The following is a 27,572-nucleotide window of genomic DNA, read 5'->3' as shown; positions in this document are numbered from 1 at the left end:
ATAAAGGTGGTGGAGAGTGGGTAACTGGTGCGATATCAGTGGGGCAAAGTTTAATTTAGAGGTTTAGCACAACTTCACACCTGAGAAGGGCTCACAAAACCGAAATCTGCAATCTTTAAATCCCCCGCTGTGCTGTCAAACCAAGTGGCAGCTGCTCCCCAGGCTGTTTGGTGCCTGCATGCCAAACACTGACTGTGGAATAAAACGAAGGACTCACACCTCTATAAGTTTGCATCAGGCTGGACACACTGTTTACATGCTACACACGTGAGCCAGACATTGTCTCGCAGATCTTTAGGATGGAAACATTTCAAAGCACAAACGGGACTATTATAACACCCAAATACTGACAGCACACATATCATCACAGCGGAATAGAAATGATCTATTGCCTCTTGCGCGTGAAACATCCAGAGAGACAGAGCTACAGCCTTGGTGTCACTGGTTGTTAATGAAAACAGAGATTAGAGGGGATCACGGCGGGCAGACTGCTTCAGCCGGAGCGGACTGCTGACAGGATGACCCGGGTTACCATGAACAGGGCCTGGCACATCCCAACTCAAGGTCAATGAGGAAGAATAATCAGTAGATTAGCTGCTTCACAGCAACTCTAGTGACCTGAAAAGGGAGGGATTAGAGCCGAGTGGGGCAGGAGAGTAGGGAAAGTAGATCACCCCGTGTACCTGACTGTTGCAGGGGGGGGGGGGAGAAAGGAGAAAGGAATAGATACTGCAGTGTATTTGATGTGAAGTGTGGCTGAAAATGCAACTTTGCTGTGGGGATGTGCACACGTACTTAATCTATCACTCATCCCTTGTATCAGCAGTCACCCAGCAGATCAAATGCAATATTCCTCATTTAAAACAACACTTTTCCATCCAAATTAGCAACTTAAAAGTTCTGATCTGCAGAGAAATAGGAAAGAAAGCCCTCCTACCTGCAGCTCGCACCATGCAACCTCCACTGTTGTCTCCGTGTCCAGTCCTTTATAGACCGTCTTGAAAGACCCCCTTCCGATCTCTATGTTGAATTTGAGGTATCTTCCATCAGGGGAGGTCGACACCGCTTTGGTCTCCACGTCGTCCTTCTCTTCCTGCTCCCACTGAGTATCAAACGTGATGCGAGACAAAGTTTTGTGCTGCTGCTGCTGCTGCTTATTGTTATTATTGTTATTATGAAGTTCATTCTCGGACTCCGAGCTCGCCTCCTGCGCGCTGGATCTAGGCACGGGGTCCCAGGTGAGGGACCCTGCGTCGTCGGGCTCCTGGCTGCTGGGGGGCGTGTTGGTGCTGGTGCCCGGGCTGGACACGGGGGAAGGCGACCGCGGAGAGTCGTCGGTTTTCTCATCCTCTGCTCTGGACTCGGACAGCGTTGGGATATTCTCAGCGGACCAGGACAGGGCTTTGGAGAGAGCGCCGCTGTACAGGGGAGAATCGATGTCCATGCTGATTTTCTGCAGCCCGTAAGAGTTTCTCCGCGCGCCCAGGCCGTGCGCCCTGAGCACGGACGGCACCCGGGATAAGCAGTCGTCGGTCATATCCACAGAGAGGCCTGGGAAGCCGCGTCCTGGTATCTCAACCTGTGCGTGTGACATCGTAGCAGGTTCAACGCCGTCTTGACTTGGAGCCTGAAATGCGGAGATGGCATCGGCACAACAACAAGAGCACCGTTACAACAAGTTCCGAGTTACTTTTCCGTGATGTCAGTGGCTTTAAAACAAACAACAGAATAACAGGTCTGTTAACAGGAGTGACAAAGACAAGATTAAACACGCCTATCTATAAAACATGAGCCGCTGTTACCTGTAGCTACAGCCCTTTATCTTTTAATAAAAACCACGGGGGAAGTAAGAGAATCATACTCACTCATCACAGCCGCTGCGTTGAAACAATTCACATAAACACACGTTAACGCATCGTTCCTCTCAAAATAAGCCCGAGTTGTCCTCTTCTCCTCGCAAAGTCCTCGGCCATAACCTCCGGTGAGAGGACGGCGCTGCCTATATCAACAGAGCTCCGGAGGGCTGTGCGTCCTGTGCGCTCCGAGTGCGCACTCCCAACTCCGCCCCCTCGCAGCTTTGACTCGCTAATAAGATCCAGAGGGAGTAATTAGAGCAGGATTTGAGGAGTGTTTTCAAACTAGTAGTCTTTAAAAAATCAAACAAACAAAAAAAAACATTTTATTTGCTTGTTTTGTTTGTCTTTTTATGCGTAAGTGGTGTCCAAAAGGATATGTTTAAAATATGATTTGAGGCCATACTGTGAGTTGTACTATATGTAAATAAAGGGCACTGTTTCAGAGAGGATCTATAATCTTATTTTGTTGTATTTTGTTTTTTCCCATTTCCTTGTATTGACTGCAGCCCCTCCACTGTTCACTCCACGCTGTGCGCAGACGCAGTAAAGAGCAGAACAGGACGCATCCTCTTCTAATTAGTCCCTCATTGGCGCCATCTTCTCCGGTTCCTCTAAAATAAGATACAACCATTTATTTAGTTCACTACAAGCTTCTTCTCCCAGTCTGTCGTCATTCCATTAACCTGAGTGAGAGCTGTGCAGCCCTGCGGGGGTCTGACGTGCAGCGTGTGGACCGAACCCGCAGGGGGAGCCACACCGCAGAGTCCGCTGCTGCTGCTGCTGCTGAAACAAGACACCTTTATCAGTCAAGGCCACTCTGGGCCCCACCTGCCTCACACACACACACACTCACAAAGACACACACACATACACACACACTGGCTGTTATCAGAAAACACACACACACATAAGATTCGCCGCAGCTGTATCACCCCCACATTCAGGAACACACAGCACATGATGTGAGTGGGACCATCCATCCAGTACAGCTGCAGGCAGAAAATAGAGCATAACATCTCCATCACTGTGGTGTGTCTCCGCACGTCTGCAGACTGTGTGTGTGTGTGTATGTGTGTGTGGGCCCCTGGGCACAGACATGTACGAGCCCCCCCTGTCTATGGAGGTTCAAATTTAGAGCCAACTTTTAGTAGTTTTTGTTTCTTTGTGGTCATTTTACGTCCCTTTTTAGTTGTTTTGTATGTCTGTGTGATTGTTTTGCATCTATTTTTAGACATTTTACATCTTTTTGTGGTGGTTTTGTATCTATTTTTAGACATTTTACATCTTTTTGTGGTGGTTTTGTATCTGTTTTTAAACACATTACATTTCTATGTCATCGTTTTGTCTTCCTCGGTGGTCATTTTAGATCTATTTTCAATCATTTTGTGTGTCTTTGTTGTAATTTTTTGTCTCTATGTGGTTGTTCTGGGTCTACTTATGTCACGTTCGTTGTGTCCTTGAGCGAGACACTTCACCCACCGTGCCTCGTGTGAATGTGTATGACTGCTGTATGTGTGAGGAGGTGGTCGGAGGGACCGTAGGCGCTGATTAGCAGCCTAGCTCACGTCAGTCTGCCCCAGGGCAGCTGTAGTGAGCAGCTACAGTAGTTTACCACCACCATGTATGTCTGTGTGTGTGAATGAATGAAACCTGGACTCTGTAAAGCACCTTGAGCACTGAGAAACGCACTGTATGAATCCAATCCATTATTATTATTATTTTCAGTCTTTTAGCATCTCTCTGTGGTGGTTTTGCATCCCTATAATCAATATTTGTGTCTTTTATGGTCTTTTTTTTGGTACTTTTGTGTATATCTGTGGTCATTCAGCATCTATTTGGGATCATTATATGCGTCAGGGTCCCCTGTCTTTATGGGCCCCTGGGCCTGTGCCCGATAGGCCCGTCCAGTGATCCATCCATGAGCGTGAGGTGATCGCACGTTTTACACGCGAGACTAAAACATTTCAAGAGATCAAGAGAATTTAGAGAAACAGAAAGAAAAAAACCATTTAGCAAATTTCCAATTTATTGTCCTACAGGATATGAAAAAAGGAAAGTTGAATATAGACAGAGAGAGACAGAGAGAGAGAGAGAGAGAGAGAGAGAGAGAGAGAGAGAGAGAGAGAGAGAGAGAGAGAGAGAGAGAGAGAGAATAACAGGAGTGTCACAGCAGCTACTGCACAATAATAAGGTTGACATCAATCTGTACATGAAGTCCACTATTATTACACTTGGCCGAGCGGAGCCAGGATCGGTGGTCGGAGTCCTCTTCTGGAAGCATTTCATCATTCTCAAAATAAAAAAGTCCCCCTGGTGTCGCGCTGCGGGATTTCTTTGGGATGTGTCGACAGCCGAGCAGAAGGTCCGCGGATAATTACGCCGAGGAAATTTGTTAACGGGGAAAAGGGGCATAAAACTATTTACAATAATAAAGAAGGAGTAAAGTTACAGCTGGTGGGGAGAGTGTTTGGATAGTACTGGATCCCCTGAAAGGCCCACTGCATGTTTAAATGGCAACAGATGTTACCTGTGACTACGTTAGACGCGGTGTCACCTCAAACACTTAAGAGATTATATCGGTTCTCTCTCCAATAAGAAAAAGGCTGAAGAAACCAAAATGCAACAGCAGCAGCAGGAGCAGCATCCTCTGGGCTGTGCATTGAGGTGCACCTTGCGTAGGAGCCTTATAAACGGCTATATCTTAAATTTGTTGCCTGTGAGGCTCAGGATTAGGGCTCCTAGACAGAGAGTGTGTGATTCCAGCACCGTTTCAGAAGAATTTGACACCTTTGCCGTCGTCCATGGTGATGATCTCTGCTTTGCCGTCGGTTTGCAAAGCCTGCAGCGAGCGCAGCAGCATCCACTCTTCTAGACCGTGGAACTCTGGAGAAACAGCGCGCAGTTAATGTCAGAGGAGCTGATTATTATTATTATTATTTTAATGAATCAACTGTGAAGGCAAACAGGTGCTGTTTGGATACTTCAGGTGTACTGTGATTACTCCGTCTTGTGAAGGGCTCATTGCATCGGTGAAATATGATGTAAATAAATACAAAATGCAAGAATCCAAGGCACACTGTAGGGTTGGTGCAACATTAAAATGCCTTTATTATATATATTTTAAAGGATCAGTTGGTCTTTGCCATTATTGACAACGACCCTGATGGATATCTATGTTGGTCGCAAAGACTTAAATACATATTGTCATGTAAAATAAATAGTTTAGGCGACATTATATATATTTTGGAGATCATATTCCACCGACCCAATGAGCTTCTCACAAGAATAATGAACTATTTATACAGCAAAACATGAGTTAAACAGTTTAAGGCTTCAATTTGAACAAATCAGGCAATTAAAAGTCGATTATAAAACATGAAAAAGTTGCAAAATTAACAAATAAAACCAATAGAACTAATTAAACCTGGGAAAATAAACTTCTGCCAGTGTTTTCTTTACTTTAAGAAGTGATTTAAAGTTATAATAAAGGTATTTTTCATAGGCGATTACATTTTAACACGTTAATCAATCGGCCTGAAATGAAAACGTGTTGATGCTGAAACATGTTGACATTTTAAATGGCACCGTACCTTCACCTTCTGTGTCGTCACCGTTGGACAACTCGTAGAGTGTAAACACAGAGTTGACCATCCCGTTCTTGGAAACCTGAAATGTTAAAAGAACAGAAGAAAAGTCATTTTTAAAACGTCTTTTATTTCATATTCAAAGCTTCTGTTGAAGCTTCAAATATTATATTTCTATTAACATAGAAATATATGAAATGTATTATTCCTTATTTATAATAAATAGAATTTTTTTTAAAACCTGAAACTCATCTGATTACATTGTTTATTAAATAAATATCAACTTTTTTTTTGGTCCATCTTAAAAAAGGGAAACTTTCCCCATTTCATTTTTGCATTTAGTCAAATTTCTGTCATGGAAACTTTTGTCTACTTTGTGTTAATTTCCATTTAGTTTAAATTGTAATTATTTGAGTATTATATTATCGTTACGGACGATCTGTCCTTTTTATCCCTTCACCCGACGTCTCAGCGATACTTTCTCCGTCTAAGGTCTTTGTCCTTTAACACATCTCATCTTCAGCCTCTTATCCGGGGTCGGGTCGTGGGGGCAGGAGCTTTAGCAGGGGACCCCAAACTTCCCTTTCCCGGGCCACATTAACCAGCTCTAACTGGGGGATCCCGAGGTGTTCCCAGGCCAGTGTGGAGATCTAATCTCTCCACCTGGTCCTGGGTCTTCCCCGAGGCCTCCTCCCAGCTGGACGTGCCTGGAACACCTCCCTAGGGAGGCGCCCAGGGTTCATCCTTACTAGATGCCCGAACCACCTCAACTGGCTCCTTTCAACGCAAAGGAGCAGCGGCTCTACTCCGAGTTCCTCACGGATGCTGAACTTCTCCCCCTCTCTCTAAGGGAGACTCCAGCCCCCCTCCTGAGGAAACACATTTCAGACGCTTGTATCCACAACCTCGTTGACCCAGCTTTCATGACCACAGGTGAGGGTAGGAACGAAGATTGACAGGTAGATCGAGAGCTTTGCCTTCCTCAGCTCTCTTTTCGTCACATTGGTGCGGTAGAGCGACTGCAGCTCCGCCCCCGCTGCTCCGATTCTCCGGCCAAACTCACGCTCCATCGTCCCCTCACTCGTGAACAAGATCATGATGTACTTCAACTCCTTCACTTGGGGTAAGGACTCAATCCCTACCTGGAGTAAGCAATCCACCGGTTGCTCAGAGCCATATGAGGTGTGTGTGTATATTATATAAAAAGGTTACACTGGGTCACCTAGTGCAGACTTTACTGGTCTTCACTGCGATTATCTTGAATGCTTTATCAGCACAACACAATAATATCGTAACACTGAACAAAATGCTCCGACAGAAGCACCTTATGCTGCTCTCCAAATTGCCCTCCTGTATATTGCTTTGGAGAACATTTCCTTCTTTCCGTTTATGCTTCATCAGCCCCACAGATGTACAAAGCTGCACCGTTTCACAGACAGTACAGTGTGTGTGTGTGTGTGTCTGAGGCTCCGTGACTCACCCACTGGTATATTAACTTTCCCCACTCCTCCGGTCGTCTCCACATGACTAAACACCGAGACTTGTTTTTGTCCAACCACTCGAGGTTCCCTGAGGTCAGATGACACAATGATTAAAAAACAACAACAACATGTTTATTACAGTTGAGAGACAAATTTAAAGTGAGACAATGGGATAAGTGTCCTCCGCACTGCGCGAACGTGTGGTGAGAACAAACTTTACCTTTTTTCCTCAGTTCCTCGAACACAACTTGAATCGCCTCCATTGACAGTTTCCCTGGATTTCAAGTTAAGGAACAAAAGGTAACAAATGCACAACAGCGCAATCAAAGTTGTGATACTGTTGTTTAGATATTAAAGTTTAAACTTGCTTAAAAGAGAACTCATGTGATAGACTTTCTCCTGACTCAAGTTTGTTTTTTTAAAGTAACAAAATCGATGCATCAGAACCAGAGATATCGTCTTTTTTTATTCCACACGTTCTTCTTCCTCATCAAATGCCTAAAACTACATTTCCCACAATGCAACTCACCACAGGCTACAGAGATCTGCTAAACTCACATCTCCAATGTCTCTTTTTATGCATTAAACTGGGAACTTTTGCACGTTCCTGTACGAAACTGTTCAGCTCTTAATTTGTAAAACAATCAACTGGAGATATTATATTTATTAATATTTCTTTAATACTTTATTATTGCTTTTATAAATATTCTATTCATCTGCGTTTCAGTCCTTTCTTTCATGTTTTAGTTTCTCAACTATCTTTAATTTAAAAAAAAAAAACATGTTTATTGCACATTTGCACAACGGTGAACAACCTAGAACAAGAAGGCACAAACAGGAAAACAACAAAATAATAGCAATAATAATGAAGAAAAATACAATTTAAAATAGATAAATAAATAAATATAAAAATAAATAACTGGAAGAAAAAAGGAGATAAAATTAAGAAAGGAAATACATTTTTAAAAAGGAAAATAAGTAAATACATAAATGTGTACATATGTACACACATATATATATACATATCTATCTATATATATATACATACATGTATGAAAAGGTCTAAGTGTGTTTACTAAATGGAGATAAAATGAAAAGATAGATAAATCTTCAGTTCAGCTCCAGCATCTACAAAAAAACACTTAAAAGCTGATTTTAATGTGTGTCAACAACAATATCTTAGTGGGTAAAAGTGTCATTTTGTATCCCAATAACAGGAGGCAGACTGTGGACTCTTTACTAGGAATCGGATTCAAACCGACGCACACATGAGACTGGATGTGGATTTGAAACTGTTATTTTTGGGACGTTTGATGAAGAGGTACGATGTTTGCTAAAGTTAGGATACGTTCTATCTTCTTGTTGTTGAACACGGGGCTTTCCTGAGCCTCCATGACGTCCAGGGTGTAGAGTTTGTGGTGGCGGCAGTAGGACAGAGCCAGGGAACACCACGCCGCCAGCTGTTTCTGCCTCGTGTCAACATTTGGCTGCAGCCTGTCCGCAAAAGAGACGAGAGCGAGAGGCGTGAAGCGCATTCACCACAAAGCAATAAACAAACATGCAAGTCGGTAAACACTGCGAGCGCCACGCGTGATTCAATCCATGTGGAGGTTTAGTGCACAGTGTGCTACCAGACCTTTTCCTGTTGCACACATTATCATTATCGTGTGGAAGAACTGGACACCTTTGAGATCGTGTCATTCAGTCAAACCTTCATCTTGTATTTACGTAATTGCATTTAATTTCAATTTTGTATCAACCCAGAGAAAATCCTAACTTCACCAGAGAGTGGCGGCTTTTACAGCAGCAGATTAACACCCACCGTTTCATACATTTAGCAATAAACTGTTCAAAATCACACGTTTGAGCCCCGTTAATTCATTTTATGATCATTTAAATGGAATAATCAGCATTTCTGAATAAAAAGAAAGTGTCCGCGGGAGATCCAAGTTAGCGTCCTTATCACACTTTAGCTGTGACTCATGACAGAGAGGAAGAACGCCTCTTATCAGCCGTCGTTTGTGATTTACTGTTGCCAGAGTGAACGTATCTGTACAGAGCAAAACTCACAGTGAAATCTCTGCATCAGCACACGAGAGTAAAGGAACACAACCTTGGATCTGCTCGTATCAGTGATCATTTTGATTTACAGGAATTTCAGCAGCGAGGTCTTCTTGTCCGGAGATGTCAGCGCTTCATAGAACGACCCGAACACGAACCGTGGTGAACCCTGACTCAATGATCTGGGGTCGCAAACGTTTAAGCAACATTTATGACCTTGTTTAAATCTGTATATATCACAAATGTTGGTAAATATAAAGTGTATGGTCATAATAAAAACATTTAGTTGGTTATTTTCTTCTTTATCACCTGTTAATTTAATTTAATTTTTATTATTCATTTGTTGTTAAAAGCGTCGTTAATTATCGTTTATCTCCTCTTGTTAACATATGTGTATGGGTGTATGAGTGTGTGTGTGTGTGTGTGTGTGTGTGTGTGTACGTGTGTGTGTGTGTGTGTGTGTGTGTGTGTGTGTGTGTGTGTGTGTGTGTGTGTTCTTTTGCCTTTGCTCTGTCTGTCAAAGCACTTTAACTCCAGTTTTTAAAGGTAATATAAATAAAACTATTATTATTTAATGATTTAACCGCTACAATAAAGGCTTTTTAACATTTCCTTCCTTATTATTAGATTTTTTTTTCACTTGTTTTAGTTAAATATTTTTTCATTAGGACATAATTATAGACAGAAATTACTCATTTAATGAGCAAACGGTCGATAAAGTGGTTAAAAAACTTCCCCTGATGCAAAAATAAGATGCTTCTTACACATAAATGCACAAGAAACAACGATCATTTAATATAATATACACAGTACATTCAAAATACAACTGCTTTCTTGTATTAGTACTTTTGTTTTAGATACATTAAAGGTTGAACATGTAGAATCTTTATTAAAAGCTATATTTAAAAAACAAAATCACTTTCCTATGGAGCGATCACAGATGAACGAGTGAAGCAAGATGGAACGGAATTCATCCGGCGAGAGTCAAGTTATGAAAGTCTCACTTTTCCATAAAAGTATATATTTTTAGTCTGAATTAATAATTTAAAGAAATGTTGACGGGTTTGACAATGACTTTCTGTCCTGTTCTGTTTCCATTGTAGCAGCCAATAGCGTTGGCCGTTGCTGGTTGCCAGGGTTGTCTGTTGTTGGGTGCAGCTACTGTAGGCTGGCACTGGGTGAAATGGAGTTTGCCAGTTCTGCAGCTGCTTCTTTGTCCCAGCAGCTGAGTGAGCGGAGACGGGCAAAAACCAGAGTCAATATAGGCCGAGGATTCACTCCATGGACTGAGAGAAAGGAGTTCAACGGCATTAAAACGCACGCTGAAACAGCTACGTTTCTTAGTGTTAGCTTAAAATATTTAAAAAATATTATGTTGTTCCTGTCTTCTTATATTTTACATTTCCCTGTGTTTATATTGTTAATTTCATTCTACATGTTCTACAATTTATTGTTTCTTAGTGATGCTTCTTCTATGTTTTCTATCCACTTTCTCCTTGATTGGTAAGCTAACTTTCATGTTTACTTAGCTGTAACGGCTAACGCTAACAGCTAACGCTAACTGTCAGTCAAACTCCTCTAATCCTTGTTTTTATGGTGTGATTTTCCGGAGGGGACGGGTTCAAACAGGCTCAAACAGACTCCGTTCGCCTGTAGCTACTAGACCTCTACTGACCAACCTGGCAACCCGACTGTTGGACTTATGTTTTGTTGTTGCAACTACGATCTTGAGACACTAGATGGCTGAGTTCTGCTCGATCTCCATATTAAACCTTTAAGTATATTTGTAGCTGATAATACTTCTGTACTTTTACCTGAGTAAGCTTTTAAATGTACTTGTAATGGAGTATTTTTACGTTGTGGTATTACTTCTAATACAGATACAAGTGGTTTACATGCTCAACATTATTATTTTATTATTATTATTATTTAAAGTGGAGTTATTCAGCTAAAATGACAAACCAGGTCAAATAATCGGATGGTTAACAAAAGTGGCTGCAACACTGGTTCATAGTTGGTGTGTGTAAGTGTTGAATTAGTGTGTTTTTAGTGTGTTTGCTAACACAACAGCTAACTCGAGCTAACAGCTAAACTCGCCCTCTAATCTTTCACACAGCAACATTAATTAACCAGTTATTAATAAATATTCATTTGCATTTGAGTCTTAATGAGTCAACATGTGAATCTGTTTCACAAACTTCAGAAAAAACACAGCAGGTAAATAAAAACAAATCCACTTCCGTAGCATTTTGTGTGGTTTAGCTTTGTATCCGGTTAGCATGAAGCTAACCAACAAACCAACACACTTTGAGTCAACAACAAACAAACACACGGAGGCGGGTGACCGGAGGTTTCACGTGTGTTCAGCGTCGTTCACATAAAAGCGACTCACGTGAAGAACGGAGGGAAGTTGTGTTGCCACGGCCACTCAAAGCTCATGCTGCTGCTGCGGTGCTCACCGGTTACTGCTCCGGAGGAGGCGCGTCCCACAGCACAAAGGTTCCGACCACAAACAAACATTTATTCACCTCTGATTTTTACTAAATAATTAAATGTCAATACGAATATATATGTAAATGAAACAATAATAATAATAAAAATAATAATAATAATAATAATGTATCATGAAAAACTTGATGCATTTATTTAATTATATTTATAAAAAATAAAAGGAATAAATTTAAAAAATGTTAAAATATACTGTACATAGCCTATAAAATAAACAAAATGTAAAAAGTAACTGCTTAAATTATAATGCTTAAAATGTAATATAAGTATATGAATTATATGATTATAAACTATTTCAGTTACATTCATAAAAAATACAATACATATAAAAATGTTAAAATACCTAAACTTTATGGGCAACAGTATATATACAACCTATTCAAAAATAAATTAAATCTAAAACGTAACTACATAAAACATTTCAAAATACTTCTATTATTTATTTAGTGTATAAGATGAAAAAAGTAATAAATAAATAAATGTTACAATATATATATATATATATATATATATATATATATACACATATAAATTGAATGCTTAAATAATAAAGCTTAAAATGCAATATATTAATTATATGAGTATATACATTATATATATAAACGTTGATGACATAATTTATTAAAAAATGAAAATGTAGATAATATAGAAAAAACTACTTCTATTATTTATTTACTGTTGAAGATAAAGAAGTGATGAATACAAAATTGTTAATATATATATATATATATATTAACAATGTTGTGTATATATAAACCTACTAAAAATAAGTAAAAGCTTAAACTTGACTGCATAAATTATAAAAAATAAAAGTAGTTTATATTAATGATATGAATATAAACAACTTCTATTAATTATGGATAAGATTAAAAATCTAAGAAATAAAAACAAAAATGTAAAAAGTAAAATAAAAGTAGGTTATATGAGTTACTAATTTTGAAAGGTAACTAAGAACAGTACTTTTAAAGGTGATATGAAATTATATTCAAGTAAGGTAAAAATGTTTTAATTTAAGTTTATTTATCATTCTGAACCTAAGTTTAAAAAGTGACAAAATACCGGATCAAATATAACAAAAAAAAGTGTTTTGAAGAATAAACTAATAAAAGTCATCAAATCAGAATCAGATATATAATAATAAATATAATAAATAAATGAATAATAATCCCAGGGGGATATTGTTTAAATATGTGATTAATTAAACTTAAGTAAGTGACGTATAGTGGAGCACAAAGAAGAAATGAAACATCAGGGAGGCTGGTAAACTGTAAATAATAATAAGTTTGTTATTATGCTTCATTTCTACTTCTGTCCTATAATTTAATTACATTTTGCTGATCATATTTCTGTAGTTGACTCCATTTCAAAGTGACACGTTGTGAACGTTGTTCATTTACACACAGGAATAAATAAACAACTGTATATTTTTTTTACAAAGTTATTTTTTATTATTGAATAACTTTTGCATTTTCAACATCTTTCAGCATAAATATGCTTTCTATTTCTATTTACAGGTCATAAATCTCTAGACTCCACTTTTCCGTCTCATGGTCAGACTGATTTTACTGATTTTACTGTCAAACATGTGTCACTATAGTTTACATTTCTATGGTGTTATACAGTTTCTTCAGGTACAGCATGACTGAAAAATGGGATTTTATTCAGTGGAAAATCATCTAATATCTTAGTCACTTATCTATTTCACAGCAAGATGTTGGTATTAATATTTCTTTTTATACATTTCTATATTACAATAACATTCATGAGTAAAAATGACACAATATTAGAACAGGATCTCAGTTATTGCCGTGCGTGATACACCGTAATTTCAAATTTAAATGTCATTAAACTTTCTAGAATAAAGATGGAAGCAGCTGTGGATCGTTTCTTTAAGAGAGCACTAACGCATCCAGGTTTTGACTTCTATCATCGCTGCGATTTAGACAAGCCAACAATTAAAAATAAACAATTAAAACCTCCAGAAAGTGACTTGTGGGGATGAAGATGGCGAGATCTGACACAGTCCTGCTCCCACTCAAGGGACAAGGTCAACAGCAGAGAGACGGGGGAACCAAACCCACGTGTTTACACCTGTGGGGCTCCAATTTCCACTCCTACAATACTGCCAAAGATCGCTCTAACAGCGTCAGCGTCCCATGGACTCAATCTGGACAAAACAGTAGTTAAACATGCTTCAAATGTTCCCAGCAAAGACCATTTGAAGATCTATTTTTTACGTGGCTAAACCTCAAATACTCCCAGCAAGAGTCCTTTAAAGGGATTTTTTTTTAAAGTGGCGTTGTCGAAGGTACTTATCCATTAGTCGGAGCAGCAGATGGTGTCGACATGTCAGTGAGGACCGGCCTGGAAGCTCCAGTTGAGAATATTCTCACAGCTTTACGTTGCCGTGGTGAAGTTAACGCCTGGGGGACTGAACCCGCTCCCTGCTCTCGTCAAATTCACCAGACTCCATTGACAAAAACAGTCGTTTTACGTCACAGGACACAGGAGTTACTGCTGTACCGTGGCCGTGATTGGTTAGTTTGTTTGTTTATTGGGTCTATTTTATACATTTTACTGTTTTTATTCCCTCAGTTTGTAGATTCTATACCTTCTATATCTGTTTTATCTCTCGGTTTTCGAGTGTTTCCTCATGGGAGTTGTTTCTGGTCCTCCGATGGGGGTGCTGAGAGCTGTACCCCGCAGTGTGGAGTCTCCTGTCTGCCTGGGCTGGGGGGGGGGGGCGTCCCTGTGGTGGTGCCCCCTGCAGCCATGGACGGTGATTTCTCTCGGTGTGCGCGGCCCCAAGAGGTAGATTCTTCCTAACCCTCAGATCTCGGTGCCCAGCCATGTCTCCTCAGCAACCGCTAGTGTATGTGTGTGCGTGAGTGTGTATGTATTTGTGTATCTGTGTGGTTATTCGTGGGGGTGGGAGGTTTGGGGTTTTCATGGTGTTTCTTTGTTGTTCGAGTTTAGTTTTGTTTTTATTCTGTGTGGGGCACTTTGGCAAAGTGGCATATAAATAAAGTTTATTTGATTGGAAACTACCCAATTGAGGCAGCGGTAAAACCAGTAACTCCTGTGCCGTGTGAGGTAAAATTACTATCTTTGTCAATGGAGGCTGGTGACTGTGACGAGAGCATAGAAAGGCTTCAGTTCCCCCCTCGTAAACTTAAACAGAGCTGTTTGACGGCAAAGTAAAGCACTGAAAATATTCTAAATATAGCGTCTACAGCAGTGTATTTCTTAGCTTCCATACCTCTCCTCCATCTACTGTAGGTAACACACTGACTGTGGATCCACACCTCATACAACCCCACTTCAAAACCATCCAAACTATCCCTTTAACATCTTTGACAACAGGAGTTTCACTTTAGATGTTGCACTGATGCTGTTAATGTGCATGCAAAAAACAAAAAAAAAGGTAAATCTAGCACTTCAAATAAGTCGAGCACATTCAGATGCTTGCCCAGGTGTGCACGTGAGGCTTGTGCACATGAGGCTTGTGTACGTGAGGCTTGTGCCGGCTCTAGCTGGAGCGGAAGATGCGCTCGTACTCGTTCAGGACGAACTCCACTATCTGGTTCTGAAAGACCATGTGCATGGTGATGTTGGCTGACTCCATCTCTGGCCGGAGCAGAGTCGGGCCGAATACAATTGCCACATTCTGCACAGTCATGCGGTTGTCATCCCCGTATTGAATGAGCCTGTGAGAGAGAACAGTTGGAGGTGATGAGTCACAATAATCCTGTCTTTTATATATAAATATAACATGTGTGTGTGTGTGTGTGTGTGTGTGTGTGTATGAGATGAGACATGTCAGTTCAATTCAACGACATTTGAGACTAATATCAACTTTTGTTCACCAGTTAAACATGTAAAGAATAAAAAATAATAATAATTCTGAGAAGTACCTGCGTAAATGTCCAAAAAGGAGTTTCATGGTGTCATGATTTGAAGGAGGGAGTGTTTTGACCAGATCATACATGCAGGACAATTTTGCGTTGTAATCAGGAATTCCTAGAAAATAACAACAAAATCAGCAAAACATCTATTCCACATCGACCAGTTACCGACTGCAACATTAACATTCATCTGAATATTTGCTGTTTTAAGACCAAATATGCAAACGTTTGTCTTCTGGGGTGATGTGTTGGATTCATAAATGTGCTTACTGATGGCTGAGACGAACTTATGGAAGTGGCTGTACGGGAAAAGCGGCTCCGGAAGCTCTCGGAAAAACAGCTTCAGCGCTCCGGTGAGGACATGAACGTCCTCCCACTGGCCGTCCTCCAGGTCCAGCTCCTCTGTTTTTTTTTTTTGACACAACAGGTGCAGAGAGCTTTAGAGCGCAGCAGGGGGCGCTGCTGTCTGCAGTGAGACAACTGCTGCAGAGGACTATGAATCCTCTGAATTAGGGAGGTCAACACATATTTCTTAGCTTTCATGCCTCTCCTCCATCTACTGTAAGTCACACACTGACTGTGGAGCCACACCTCATACAACAACCACTTCAAAAACATCCAAACTATCCCTTTAACATCCTTTACATGTAAACGTTACCATGATCGGCCTTGAAGCGTAGTTTCTGGATGACAGCGAGGTTGCCGCTCACTCTGTAAAGACCGTCGATGTCTAAACCTGCAAATAAACACAACGGTAAGTCGATTCATTCACTGCACACAGCAACAGACGTTCAATATGCTTCAGACACAGGGTTCCTACAGCTTCTCAAAGGTCAAATTCAAGCACTTTTCAAGCACTTTCAAGGTCCATTTTCAAGCTTTCAAAGCACCTCACAGCTGAGGTAGATTACATGTTTCTACAAATAATTACATATTGAATATTATAAGAATATTCAATTCAATCCCTATTCTATGATTATTTGTTGTGAAAGAATGCGGATGCAATTTCAAGCACTTTATCCAAAACTCAAGCACTTTCCAAACCATTTAACATTAAAATTCAAGTGTTTTCAAGGATTTCAAGCACCCGTACGAACCCTGCAGAGACAGTGACACACACTACTTGGATTACCTCTCTTCTCTACTGCTTTGATGCATTTTTCCACAAAGCTGGGAACTGTGGTCCTCTCTTGTGCGCACAGAGTGGCCAAGTGGCAGCCAAACACGTTGTCTGTAGGAGAGCAACACACGACGATCATTAGAAGTAGACGTAACAGTTATAATAGGAGTCGTAGTAGCAACGTTATCATCCGATGGAAGATAAGACGACAGAAGGAGTTATTTTTTATCTTTACTGTCCCGTAAGAGCGACAATGAATATCTGCAAAATACAAAACTGCCTGTGTTTAAATACAAGCATAACCCTAAACGTGCGTGTTTAAAGGGATTACCTCGGATGTACCCTTTTTCCTTGACGGACTGCAGCGTGGGCCGCTTCATGAGGAACTTCATCAGCTTGGTTCGAACTCTCTTCTGGTCGGTTTCTCCCGCAGAACTGGTCGAGTGCGTGACGCTCGGCCGGGAGGCTAAAAAAAACACCAAAGACTTTTAAATAACTGTAGCTCTTAAGGGGTCTGATACATCTCACTGGGTCAGAACGGTGACAGCGTTCATGCCGGAGTTTCTCCAACCTACGTCGTCTCTTGTCGATGACGGCCGCGGGCTTCTCCTCTCTCAGCTCTGGGATGGCGATCTTCTCGTACAAGTCTCCGTCCTCCTCCTCCGAATGATGGTCCTGGTACTCCTGATCAACACACGCAAAATGGGACTCAATCAAATCAGAAATCAGCAGCACAGTTATCGCAGTGACACCCGATTTAAACAGTATATCGATGTCTAGATCATTTCAGGTTTGCAGCGCATGTGTGAAAGGTCCCATATTGTGAAAAGTGATTTTTTTCCCATGTTTTTTGGATTATAAAGCCGGTGGAGGTGCAAAATAAATACTGTGAAAGTATCAAAACACTCAATCAACAGAGAATTGCACATAGCCTGTATTCAGAAACTTCGTCTTCTTCTCTGAACAAGCCGCCAGGACTTCTGCACGGTACAGGGTAAAGTATACAGAGGTAGAAAGTGACGCTACAGCTCAGATGCAGAAGACCCAGAAACACTGACCAATCAGAGCAGACTGGGCTTTTTCAGGAGGGGATCTTAAAGAGACAGGAGCTAAAATGGAGAGTTTCAGGCAGAAGGTGAATACAGGTATATTCAGACAGACAGGATCTCATCTCATCTTCAGCCTCTTATCCGGGGTCGGGTCGCGGGGGCAGCAGCTTTAACAGGGGACCCCAAACTTCCCTTTCCCGGGCCACATTAACCAGCTCTAACTGGGGGATCCTGAGGCGTTCCCAGGCCAGTGTGGAGATATAATCTCTCCACCTGGTCCTGGGTCTTCCCCGAGGCCTCCTCCCAGCTGGACGTGCCTGGAACACCTCCCTAGGGAGGCGCCCAGGGTTCATCCTTACCAGATGATCCTGAACCACCTCAACTGGCTCCTTTCAACGCAAAGGAGCAGCGGCTCTACTCCGAGTTCCTCACGGATGCTGAACTTCTCCCCCTCTCTGTTTTTTGATCATTAAAGCATGAAAACATGTTCTAGTAGAAACCCAAAGTACGAGTTTGAACCTGAAAATCAGCATGACAGTGGAACTATAAGTCGTACTTTCACTTTCACTCACCAGTTGTCGTATGGTGTCCATTAAGACTTTGTGCCAGTCGGTGATGATGCTTTCTGTATCGTACTGTATCAGAAACTCCACGCCGCTTTTGCCTTTCAACTGGAGCAGAGATAATGAGATACTGAACACATGAATCCCAGATGATCTCCTTTTTACTCATTAACTCACAATATTTATTTAAATAGTTCATAAATACATGAGATCATGTTTTAGTTGAAAGGATAAAAACACTGTGGGGGGCTCAGCTCTTAAAGCGGGTTAAAAACATCTAAGCACACGTGTTATTTACTCAAGATAAAGCACATTGTGTTCCACGTCAACAAACAAACACACCTCTAAAACGTTCTTCTTGCTGGATTTGTCCTTGGAGGCCCAGCCTATGGACGCTCCCCTCAGGTCCACCGTGATCTCAGGAACGATCTGATTGGTCTTGTTCTGCACGGACGCACGGAAAAGAAACCAGCTTGTTTTAGGAAACTGACGGCGCCGCATTCCACGAGACGAGCAACAAAAGCTGTGATTGTCAGCTCAGGACCCGAGGGCTCGTCTGAGCTGTCGCTGAGCCTGCACCCTTTGCTTTCACAGGTGTTAAATGTGAAACCAACGTAGGAGCGCCGTGTTAAAGGAAGGAAATAACTGGGGAATATAAAGAGGAATTCAATAAAACAATGTTAATCAACACATTTAGAAATATAAAGAGATAAATACAACATTTCCTTTGTTTTCACAGTATTTATTCACTTATTTCTGTATATATTTATTCATCTATATGCATGTAAATGACTCTTATCTTCTTATTTATACTTTTATTTATTTCTCTTTATATTTTTACGTGTTTTATTTACTTTGGTCTTTTGTTTATTCTTCTTCATATTTATTTCCACATTTTTGATCAACTTTTCTTATTATTTTTTTTATTTCCAAATTTTTTTATTTATTCTTTTTTAAATTTCAATTTATATTTCAACATTCGTATTTACTTATTTAACTTTTTATTTATTTTAATGTATATTTTCACATTTTTTCATTTACATATTTATTATTTGTATTTATTTTTATGTATATTTCCAAATTTTTATTTATGTATTTATTTGTATTTATTTTTATTAATATTTCCATTTATTTACTTATTTATTCTTTTATTCAGTTATCTTTATATTTCTACATTTAACTATATTTATTTTCTTACTCTTTGACATATTTGTTATTTTTGGTGCAGCCCTTATTGCTCCATTAAGTTCAGACTAAATGTAAGAAAACAGAAAGTCTGATGTTAAGTGTGTAGCTTCTCACCGTGTCACGACCCCCTCAGAAATGTACAGAATGCAGGAACGCAGCATTCAGGTGTCAGAGCGACATATTAACGCAAGATAAGCACTTTCTTCCACACACAAACATGCAGCTTCTTCTTTTAAAAGAAGAATTATTATTAATAGTGAAGTGGAGATCGTACCGAGGACCCTGTCGCTGCAGACTTTGGGTCTTTGTGGAACGTCAGCACTCCTCCGTGCAGAACCGTCCAAGTCTGGGCCCAGTTTTTCCTTCAAAAGGGGGGGAAAAACATCACTAACGCAGAACAAAACAACAGCCAGAGCTTCAGGGAAGATGACACATGACTCCAAACACACCCACAATCTGAAACATGAGTGTGTCCTCATGTGTGTGTGTGTGTGTGTGTAAGTGTTGGCTCACCTCACTTTCTTGCCGTTCTCACACACTTTTGTTTTGTTAAGAATCCCGGCTTTCTCCAAGTTCTGCACCTGAAAACGTAAAAAAAGAAGAAATAAATCACAACATTTGAATCTTTTTACCTGTAACTGTGAGACTTATGTGTCAAAGTAAAGTTATGTGATGATATGAGGGACACGACTCTGCTCACAGCGCTGAACAGACGACATCATTAGAGACGTGCATGCGACACACACACAGTTCACATGCAAACTTCTGTTACAATGAATTTCTAATTATCCTTAAAAAAGCCAAGGACAAACAGGGTTTCTACACCTTTTCCAAGGTCAAATTCAAGCACTTTTAAGGTCCGTTTGGAGCTTTTCCAGCACCCGAGGGCTGTGATAAGTTACATATTTCTACGAATACAAGTTGAAAATGATTATTTCACATTTTTTTATCCCATTAAAAGAGATGGTATTGTGCTGTAAACAACTTAAATTGGGTTTTGTAACACCAGAAGGATAAGACTTTTAATTAAATGTCTATTTTATAACTAATTGTTGTGAAAGAAATGCAATGCAGGTACATTTTCAAGCGTTTTCAAGCACTTTGTTCAAAATTCAAGCCTTGAAAACACAACAACACCTGTACGAACCCTGGACAAAAGATGAATTTTTCATTGTAATTGTGACCAGAGAGGATTTTAACATGACTTTAACATCATGCAGAAGCCCTGAGAGGCAGTTGAAATTGTTTTTCTTTGTCAGAATCATTTTTTTAAGTGTTTGTTATTGTTATACTCATTTTGGTGACGAAAGTGCACGACAAAAACACACTTTCCCCAACCCAAACTTTTTTTTTTACCAAGCAAAACTACACTGACCATTGTCAAGCAGCAAGTTTCTGTCATCTGTCAAAACGTCGCCTCAACATCTTTCAGATTGAAACCATTGAAGTTGCGAGCTGCACCCCTAATTCACCAGAGGCTCTGTTGCGTCTATGAGTCACGTTCTAGTGGTTCTTCAAAATAAAAGTCCTCTTTTACATTTATGTTTTCATTGTGGGGGACATTTCCCCTGTGCCCCCTCAGGATCTGCGCCCATGGTCGTAGCTGCTATTGTTGTTGTGAAATGCATATTCAGGGTTCGTGCACCTTTACCGAGGTCAAACTCAAGCACTTTTCAAGCACTTTCAAGGTCAACTTTCCAGTTTTTCCAGCTCTTCCAGTTGTGGTAAATTCTATATTTCTACAAACACACGTAGATATTGAAAATGATTATTTCACCTTTGTTTTTTCCATTAAAATCACGTTTAAAGAGATGATATTACGCTATAAACCCCAAACATATTTCGTAATACCATAATAATAATAAATTAAATTAGATTTCTATTCTTTAGCTAATTGTTGTGAAAGAAATGTGGATACAATTTCAAGCATTTTCAAGCACTTTATCCGAAATTCAAGCACTTTTCAAGCCTTGAAAACACAACGTTAAAATTCAAGCATGTTCAAGAATTTTAAGCACTTGTACGAACCCTGCGTGTTTATAAGCCAAAGCTCTACAGTGACGTGTACGGTGGATTTACTCAGGCAGGACATGGACTCAAACACTCATCAGGGAAAGATGACAAGGGGAATATAAAGAGTGAGTTGCAGCATGCATCTCAGCTGTGGAAATCCATGCACTCTGATGCAGGGAATAAACAAACATCCACTCATGGATAGACACTCAAACTAACAACCCACATTATGGCACAGCCACCTGGAGGTCAGATAATAGGGGTTTCTCCAGGGTCTAAACCCAAACGCCTTGAGAGAAAGACACAGAACACCATTCAGATATGAGGCAGCTCACACAGTTACGGGCTGACTAACATTATTCTAGGGCAGGGGTCTGCAACCCGCGGCTCTCGGGCCTCATGCGGCTCTTCACTCCCTTTTCAGTGGCTCCCTGCGGCTTTGCTAAAAAAATACATGGAAATAAATGATGTGTTTTTTGCGCAGTGGACAATCTTTCAAAGGGAGCAGCTGTTCTCTTGGAGTTCAAGGTGATTTTTAAAAAATATGACGTGAAACTAAAATATGCGTCACATGCTACGGCCATCGCTCAGCGCCTTTCCCTGCTAATCTGGAGTGTCTGACCTGCGATGTCAGGATGCTAACCGTGGATAACCCCCCCCCCAGAAAACACCTATCGGAGGAGAATAGAGTGTTGCGCGGAGAGATCAATTTGCTTTCACAGCCAACATTGATGGCTTATGCGTATGCTTCATATGTGGTGAGAAATTAACGAACAACAATTTATTTTTACAACAGGTGATAATAATCATAATAGTAATTGTTCTATAATTTCATAAATGCAACAAACTGTAGTTTTTTTTGCATATATAACTTTAATAGGTGTGAGATCAAATGTGTTTTGCGGCTCCAGACAAATTTTACTTGGTGAAGAGGGAGAAAAATGGCTCTTTCGACGGTAAAGGTTGCAGACCCCTGTTCTAGAGGGAGGAGTTGCACTCACGTTATGCTGCGTCTCTGGAGAGTTTCCTGTACTGGAGCTGTCGCTGCTGTAGTCGGACGTGTTCCTCCTGTGAGTCGGGACGAACCTCTGCACAACAGGAGAAGATCGCATTGAGAATAATGAATAGAAATCACCGGATAAGAGTTACATTTTCTGGAACTTTGGTCTCTGGAGAAGCTGTGATCCAAATATAACAACAATGCATCGATAGTTTTCACTGCTTATTTTTTTTGTTTTAATTTCAGTTCCCTCTCCGTCGCTCCGCAGATCTGTCCTCGAGCTGCGACTGTAAATAGGAGTGCACGGCGGCTGATTTGCATTGCTAAATAAGGGTTTAAAAACCTGGGAGTGCTGGTTGTCAAACAGGGACTCACACTCACCACTTCTGTCTGGATGAAGCTTTCTGTTTAAGCCGGCTGACACGCCCTGGATGTGCAGTTCAGCGTGTGCATGTAGGTGCAGGTCTAAGTGTGTGTGTGTGTGTGTGTGTGTGTGTGTGTACCCCGTCATCCTGGGCTGAGCTGAACTGTGCAGGTCCCATGGTGTGTCTCCAGTTTTTGATGACTGACTGATTGTCCGCTTCAACGCCATTCTCCATCCTGGACTGGCCGGGAGCTCCAGGGACCTGAAGGGACCACAGTACATTTGAGTTTAGTTGAATTCATTGAATTTTACCTAAACCAGAACTTTTTGGCTGGATTCGTGCCCTGAGGGATACGTATTAGCGTCTGTTTTTCATTGATGTAGTGAAGGATCTTTACCTCGGGCAGGTTCCACAGAGACCTGGAGCCGTCTCTCAGGTAGTAGTAGGTCTGCCCTCGTTCATCCACAGACTTGATCCACTGTCACACAACAAAGATTTCTTGGTTAAAGATGATTTAGGGCGCACTCACACTGTCCATCCGCACCATGCCCCGTGCTTTAGGGTACTTGTCCCCCCCTACAGGCCCGTTTGTACTCACACTACCTGGGCCTCGGTGAATTCTTCTTGCTGCCTATACGTCATCAATGCGTGTGACGTGTTACGGCGTGATGACGTATAGGCAGCAAGAAGCATGTCGCGATGCATCGCTTTGTTTACAAATCTTTCCGTAGAACTCTGAGTTTTTGTGCGTCTTGTCGACTGTTTTTGAATCTTTTCATCGACCAAATCTGCAGTAAACACTCCACCTCCAAATCACACCAACGTGAACCTTTACAGCACCTAGGTGCACGATTACAGGTGACTTTAGAGTAAACAAACGCTTTGCTTTCCTGTGTCCAGACCAGGGAATGCACCAACTTCACAGAGTTGACTAAAGACGTAAACTAGTGGACAATTCAGTCTGATATCAGTCAAAGTTCCTGGCAGTACGCGTACAGAAAATTCACGAAGCAAAAAGATAAAAATATGGATGAACATCACAGCTGGGAAGTGCATAATGTCGTGCGATTTAAAGATTCTTAGAAAATAACAGATGACAAACAGTACGTTGTCACAATGCTGTTGTCTCTTCTTGTGTGACTGTCGCGTCACTCGCTACAGGATATCAATCATAAACATTGAATGTTTAATATTTGCAGCCAGGAACGACCTCTGGGTAGATAAACACTCTTAACAAACCTCACACAACAGGAGAATCTGCTAAAATCACCTTTAGAACCATCAAATCTTGGCTTTGCTGACCGTTCCCGTGAAGTGTGTGTGTCCAACATTATCTGTATTTGTCCCTAATGATTTAAACTCCATGTTCATCAGTGAGTGGCGGGGCTACCTGCTCTGGAGAGTGTTCGCTGGTGAACACCCAGGTCCCGTTGGGGTCCACGATGAGGTTCCAACCAGCCGGGGTGCTGCGGTCCAGGTTGGCCCGGGGGATGACGGTCCGGCTCACGTGACTGAGAGTGTACTCTTTGGGGAGGGTGGGGGGAGGGCCCGCTGCAAGAAGACCGTCGTATATGTCTGGTGGTTCAGCAGCTGGGTAATCCTCTGAGGGGTAGTCCTCCTCGGGTAGAGGAGGCTGCAGATGGAAACACATTCAAAACAGTGTGCAGATTAATCAATGAGTATTAATCAAGTCAGTCCTGAAGAGGGAAAACTCTCAACTCTCGTCTTCTTCTTCTTTTAATGTCTTGTTTAAAGGATTAGTTCAACATTCTGGGTGAAAATACGCTTATTTGCTTTCTTGCTGAAACATAATGAGAAGATCGAATCCACCGTCGTCTCTGTGAAACTGAACATTTCGAGTTCGGTGCTCCATATATCATTCAAATATCCAATGCGGTAAAATAAAAAGGGATTATTACAGTTTCATGTATTGTGACGTGTAAAATCAAGCACAACGCAACAGAGACGTCAATCAGAAAGCTCTGCTGCCCCAACTTTCCTGCTGTTATTTCACCTCGCCGTTATAAACAGGGGCATTTCTGGGTTCGGGTCACCAAAGTCAGGGGCTGTCCCAGTATGACAGGGGTGTCTGGTCATCCTGTGTTTAGCTTAGCTTAGCACTAGCCTTGCTCTCAAAACAGCTCCTCGAAAGCTCACTAATGAACAAACTGTAACTTGCTTAATCTGACCGAAATTCAAAGTCTTTCTATGTTGACCAGGTGCAGTTACAGCCTGGAGTCCTCTGGAGCTTTAGAGACGATCGTACATGTACAAACGTGCTTTACAAAAGCCCACCTCTCCCAAATGGGCCGTGGACGGCAAACGTACCGCGCCTAGGAGTGGTACGGTTGCACTCACACTGGTCAAATGAACTAGACTTTAGCCGTGAAACGTCTTTAGGCACCGTACTGATGCGTGTGAGTGCCCCCTTAGAGATGCTGGTACACCAATACTGTGACCTTTGGACAGAGCCGGGCTAGCTGTTTCAGTGACTGCTGTGCTAAACTAAGCTAATTGGCTACTGGATGTAGTTTCAAGTCTGGGCAAGACGTGACACTGCCCCTGCTCTTTCCCTTAAGTCAGTATTTGTGTTGCTACATTTCACTCTAATAACGGCAGGTGAATAATGTCCCACTGTGACCCAGATACAGAGCTCAAGGACTTTTACGTGACTTTGATAAATAAGTTGCAGCATTTCCATGACCTCCTCTTTCTAGCTCAGAGAAAAGTCATTCAGGGGCAGAAAAGAGAAGAAGAAGAAGAAGAAGACGAAGAAGAAGAAGAAGAAGAAGAAGAAGAAGAAGAAGAAGAAGAAGAAGAAGAAGAAGAAGAAGAAGAAGAAGAAGAAGAAGAAGAAGAAGAAGAAGAAGAAGAAGAAGAAGAAGAAGAAGAAGAAGAAGAAGAAGAAGAAGAAGGAGAAGGAGAAGAAGAAGAAGAAGAAAAATATTTTTTATTTATCCTGCAGGGGAAATTCAATTTTTTCACTCTGTTATTATTATTATACAGGTTCGCCCCCCTGGGGCCCTTCTGTGTGGAGTTTGCATGTTCTCCCCGTGTCTGCGTGGGTTTTCTCCGGGTTCTCCGGTTTCCTCCCACAGTCCAAAGACGTGCAGGTGTTAGGTTCATTGATGACTCTAAATCACCCGTAGGTGTGAATGGTTGTCTGTCTCTGTACGTCTCTATGTGTCCTGTGATAGACTGGCGTCCTGTCCAGGGTGTACCCCGCCCCACGCCCAATGTCAGCTGGGATCGGCTCCAGCCCCCCGTAACCCCCGAAAGGGACAAGCGGTTGAAGATGAATGAATGAATGAACGAATTAATGAATGAATGAGGTTACACACACACAGGCCCGAAATACACACACGCACAAACAGGACCTATAAACATAACAAAAGGTGTTACTTGTTGCTTGTGTTGTGAGGAAAAGCAGCTGTCTCTGAGATGTCCATGGACATCGTGAAGCCTTTTAACACTTCATGATATATTTTTAATCCCTCTACTGTCTGAAGAACTAGTGATAATAATTCAAAATTAGGACACACGTCTTTTAAAGTTAGGGAAGTTCTGCACTGGAGCTGGGAGCTTTTCTAATGGAAGCAAGTCAAGTCTTGTATGTGGGTGCAGGAGGAGATTTAATTCCATTAAAAGCCGACTGTATTTGCAGTTTTCCCCTGGGTGAAGCTAAAACAGGAGACAGAGAGAGGCTAAAGTAGAGCAGCCAGGCTGTTCTTACCGGCACGTCCTCGTGAAACCTGTGCACGCTCATCGGCTCCATCAGAGGCGGGTACGGGCTCAGCGGCTCTGGAGGCTCCCAGGACGTCTCCCCAGACATGGCGTTGTAGAAGTAGGGGCGACCGCTGGTCTCATCCACCAACTGCTCCCAGTCTGAGGTCCACGCAGAGGGGGAGGCGGTGGATTGAGAAAGGGCGGGAGACAGGGGAGGTGAGGGGGAACAGGGCGGCTCAGGGTCCGTTGGGGAGGTTAGAAAGGGGTTGTCCCAGGTGGTGCGCCCCGTGGCGGGGTGGTAGTAGTACTCCTGTCCACTTTCTTCGTCAACATGCACCTCCCATCCCTCCGGGTCGAGGTAGGAAGGAGAGTAGGACGACGGAGCCGAAGGGGGCGACTCAGAGATGCTTTTGCGAAGTTGTGCTACGTTGACGTACACGGCCGACCGGAGACTTTCATCCTCCACCTGCGGAAAGACCAGACGCAGAAACTCAAGAACAGAACAAGTAATACAGTTCATGAGGCGTATCATGATACAGGGGTGATGAGTCAATATATTGCATTAATTGTTGCAACTTTATTTTAATCTAATATTAGGAAAACTTCCAGTTACAGCCTCTGAGAGACAGTGATGTGTCCAAGATCGTTATTTATCGGTGTTAACAGAACAAATGCAGGAAACAATGATTTAGAAATAGTGTCATACAGCTTGTTTTTTAATTGTTTTTAACTTAAATATTAAGCAAATGCCTGACACGAAGATATAGTGATATCAGCTATTTTATTTGTATTAATTCTTTATTTAAATGGTTATTAATGGACTGATACTGAACATGATGTTTATCTAGTTAGTTATTTATTGCTATTTATTCTTTATTTCCTCAGTGTTCATTTAGAATTGGTCGTAAATGTAAAAACATTGTATAGAAATGGATAAGAATATAAAATATTCTTTAATAACGTTTTTTGTTTAAGGAAGCAGCATTTTCAGTACCTTTGCAGAGTCATATCAGCGCAAAATCGTTGCTCATCCACAAAGAAAAGGTCTATTTTCAGTCCAGCTAAAACTATTTTCTATATTGTTGAATTATTCAATTGTGTCAGTCTTAAAAAGTCCCATATCGCTCAGCCTCTAATCAAAGTGTGTCACTAT

At 41.4% G+C, this 27,572-nt stretch overlaps 3 protein-coding genes across 4 annotated transcripts in view; all 3 read right to left on the bottom strand.

The window, feature by feature from the left end:
• The window catches only part of wnk4a (WNK lysine deficient protein kinase 4a), a 54,429-nt gene extending 52,429 nt beyond the window's left edge, over window positions 1-2,000 (bottom strand). For both annotated transcript variants that reach the window (XM_083932640.1, XM_083932641.1), the window contains exons 1-2: window positions 1,866-2,000; window positions 938-1,627 (exon numbers count right to left, since the gene is read on the bottom strand). In XM_083932640.1, coding sequence (XP_083788766.1) covers window positions 938-1,594 — 657 coding nt within the window. In that variant the 5' untranslated portion in view covers window positions 1,595-1,627; window positions 1,866-2,000. The remainder of the gene's footprint in view (window positions 1-937; window positions 1,628-1,865) is intronic.
• A 1,875-nt stretch (window positions 2,001-3,875) lies between these two features.
• vps25 (vacuolar protein sorting 25 homolog) lies at window positions 3,876-11,442 on the bottom strand. The gene is made up of 6 exons (XM_083933253.1): window positions 11,375-11,442; window positions 8,270-8,415; window positions 7,142-7,195; window positions 6,921-7,009; window positions 5,447-5,522; window positions 3,876-4,739 (listed from the first exon to the last, which is right to left on the bottom strand). Exons 1-6 carry the CDS (start codon window positions 11,419-11,421, stop codon window positions 4,627-4,629), a joined length of 525 nt encoding a protein of 174 aa, XP_083789379.1. The 5' UTR covers window positions 11,422-11,442; the 3' UTR covers window positions 3,876-4,626.
• Window positions 11,443-12,960: 1,518 nt separating this feature from the next.
• arhgap27 (Rho GTPase activating protein 27) overlaps window positions 12,961-27,572 on the bottom strand; it is a gene marked incomplete at its 5' end in the record, with an annotated part of 29,520 nt that continues 14,908 nt past the window's right edge. Inside the window, 16 exons of the mRNA XM_083932152.1 lie at window positions 12,961-15,197; window positions 15,405-15,510; window positions 15,666-15,797; window positions 16,054-16,131; window positions 16,528-16,626; window positions 16,847-16,981; window positions 17,091-17,199; window positions 18,137-18,235; window positions 18,470-18,571; window positions 19,590-19,677; window positions 19,829-19,896; window positions 22,330-22,416; window positions 22,832-22,954; window positions 23,091-23,171; window positions 24,084-24,326; window positions 26,427-26,885. Coding sequence (XP_083788278.1) covers window positions 15,020-15,197; window positions 15,405-15,510; window positions 15,666-15,797; window positions 16,054-16,131; window positions 16,528-16,626; window positions 16,847-16,981; window positions 17,091-17,199; window positions 18,137-18,235; window positions 18,470-18,571; window positions 19,590-19,677; window positions 19,829-19,896; window positions 22,330-22,416; window positions 22,832-22,954; window positions 23,091-23,171; window positions 24,084-24,326; window positions 26,427-26,885 — 2,187 coding nt within the window. The 3' untranslated portion in view covers window positions 12,961-15,019. The remainder of the gene's footprint in view (window positions 15,198-15,404; window positions 15,511-15,665; window positions 15,798-16,053; window positions 16,132-16,527; window positions 16,627-16,846; window positions 16,982-17,090; window positions 17,200-18,136; window positions 18,236-18,469; window positions 18,572-19,589; window positions 19,678-19,828; window positions 19,897-22,329; window positions 22,417-22,831; window positions 22,955-23,090; window positions 23,172-24,083; window positions 24,327-26,426; window positions 26,886-27,572) is intronic.

Source organism: Echiichthys vipera (assembly GCF_963691815.1).
Source record: "Echiichthys vipera genome assembly, chromosome: 18".
NCBI classification, from domain to species: domain Eukaryota; kingdom Metazoa; phylum Chordata; class Actinopteri; order Perciformes; family Trachinidae; genus Echiichthys; species Echiichthys vipera.
Note: the sequence above shows the minus strand (reverse complement) of the source record. Positions and strands in the feature narration are given on the sequence as shown.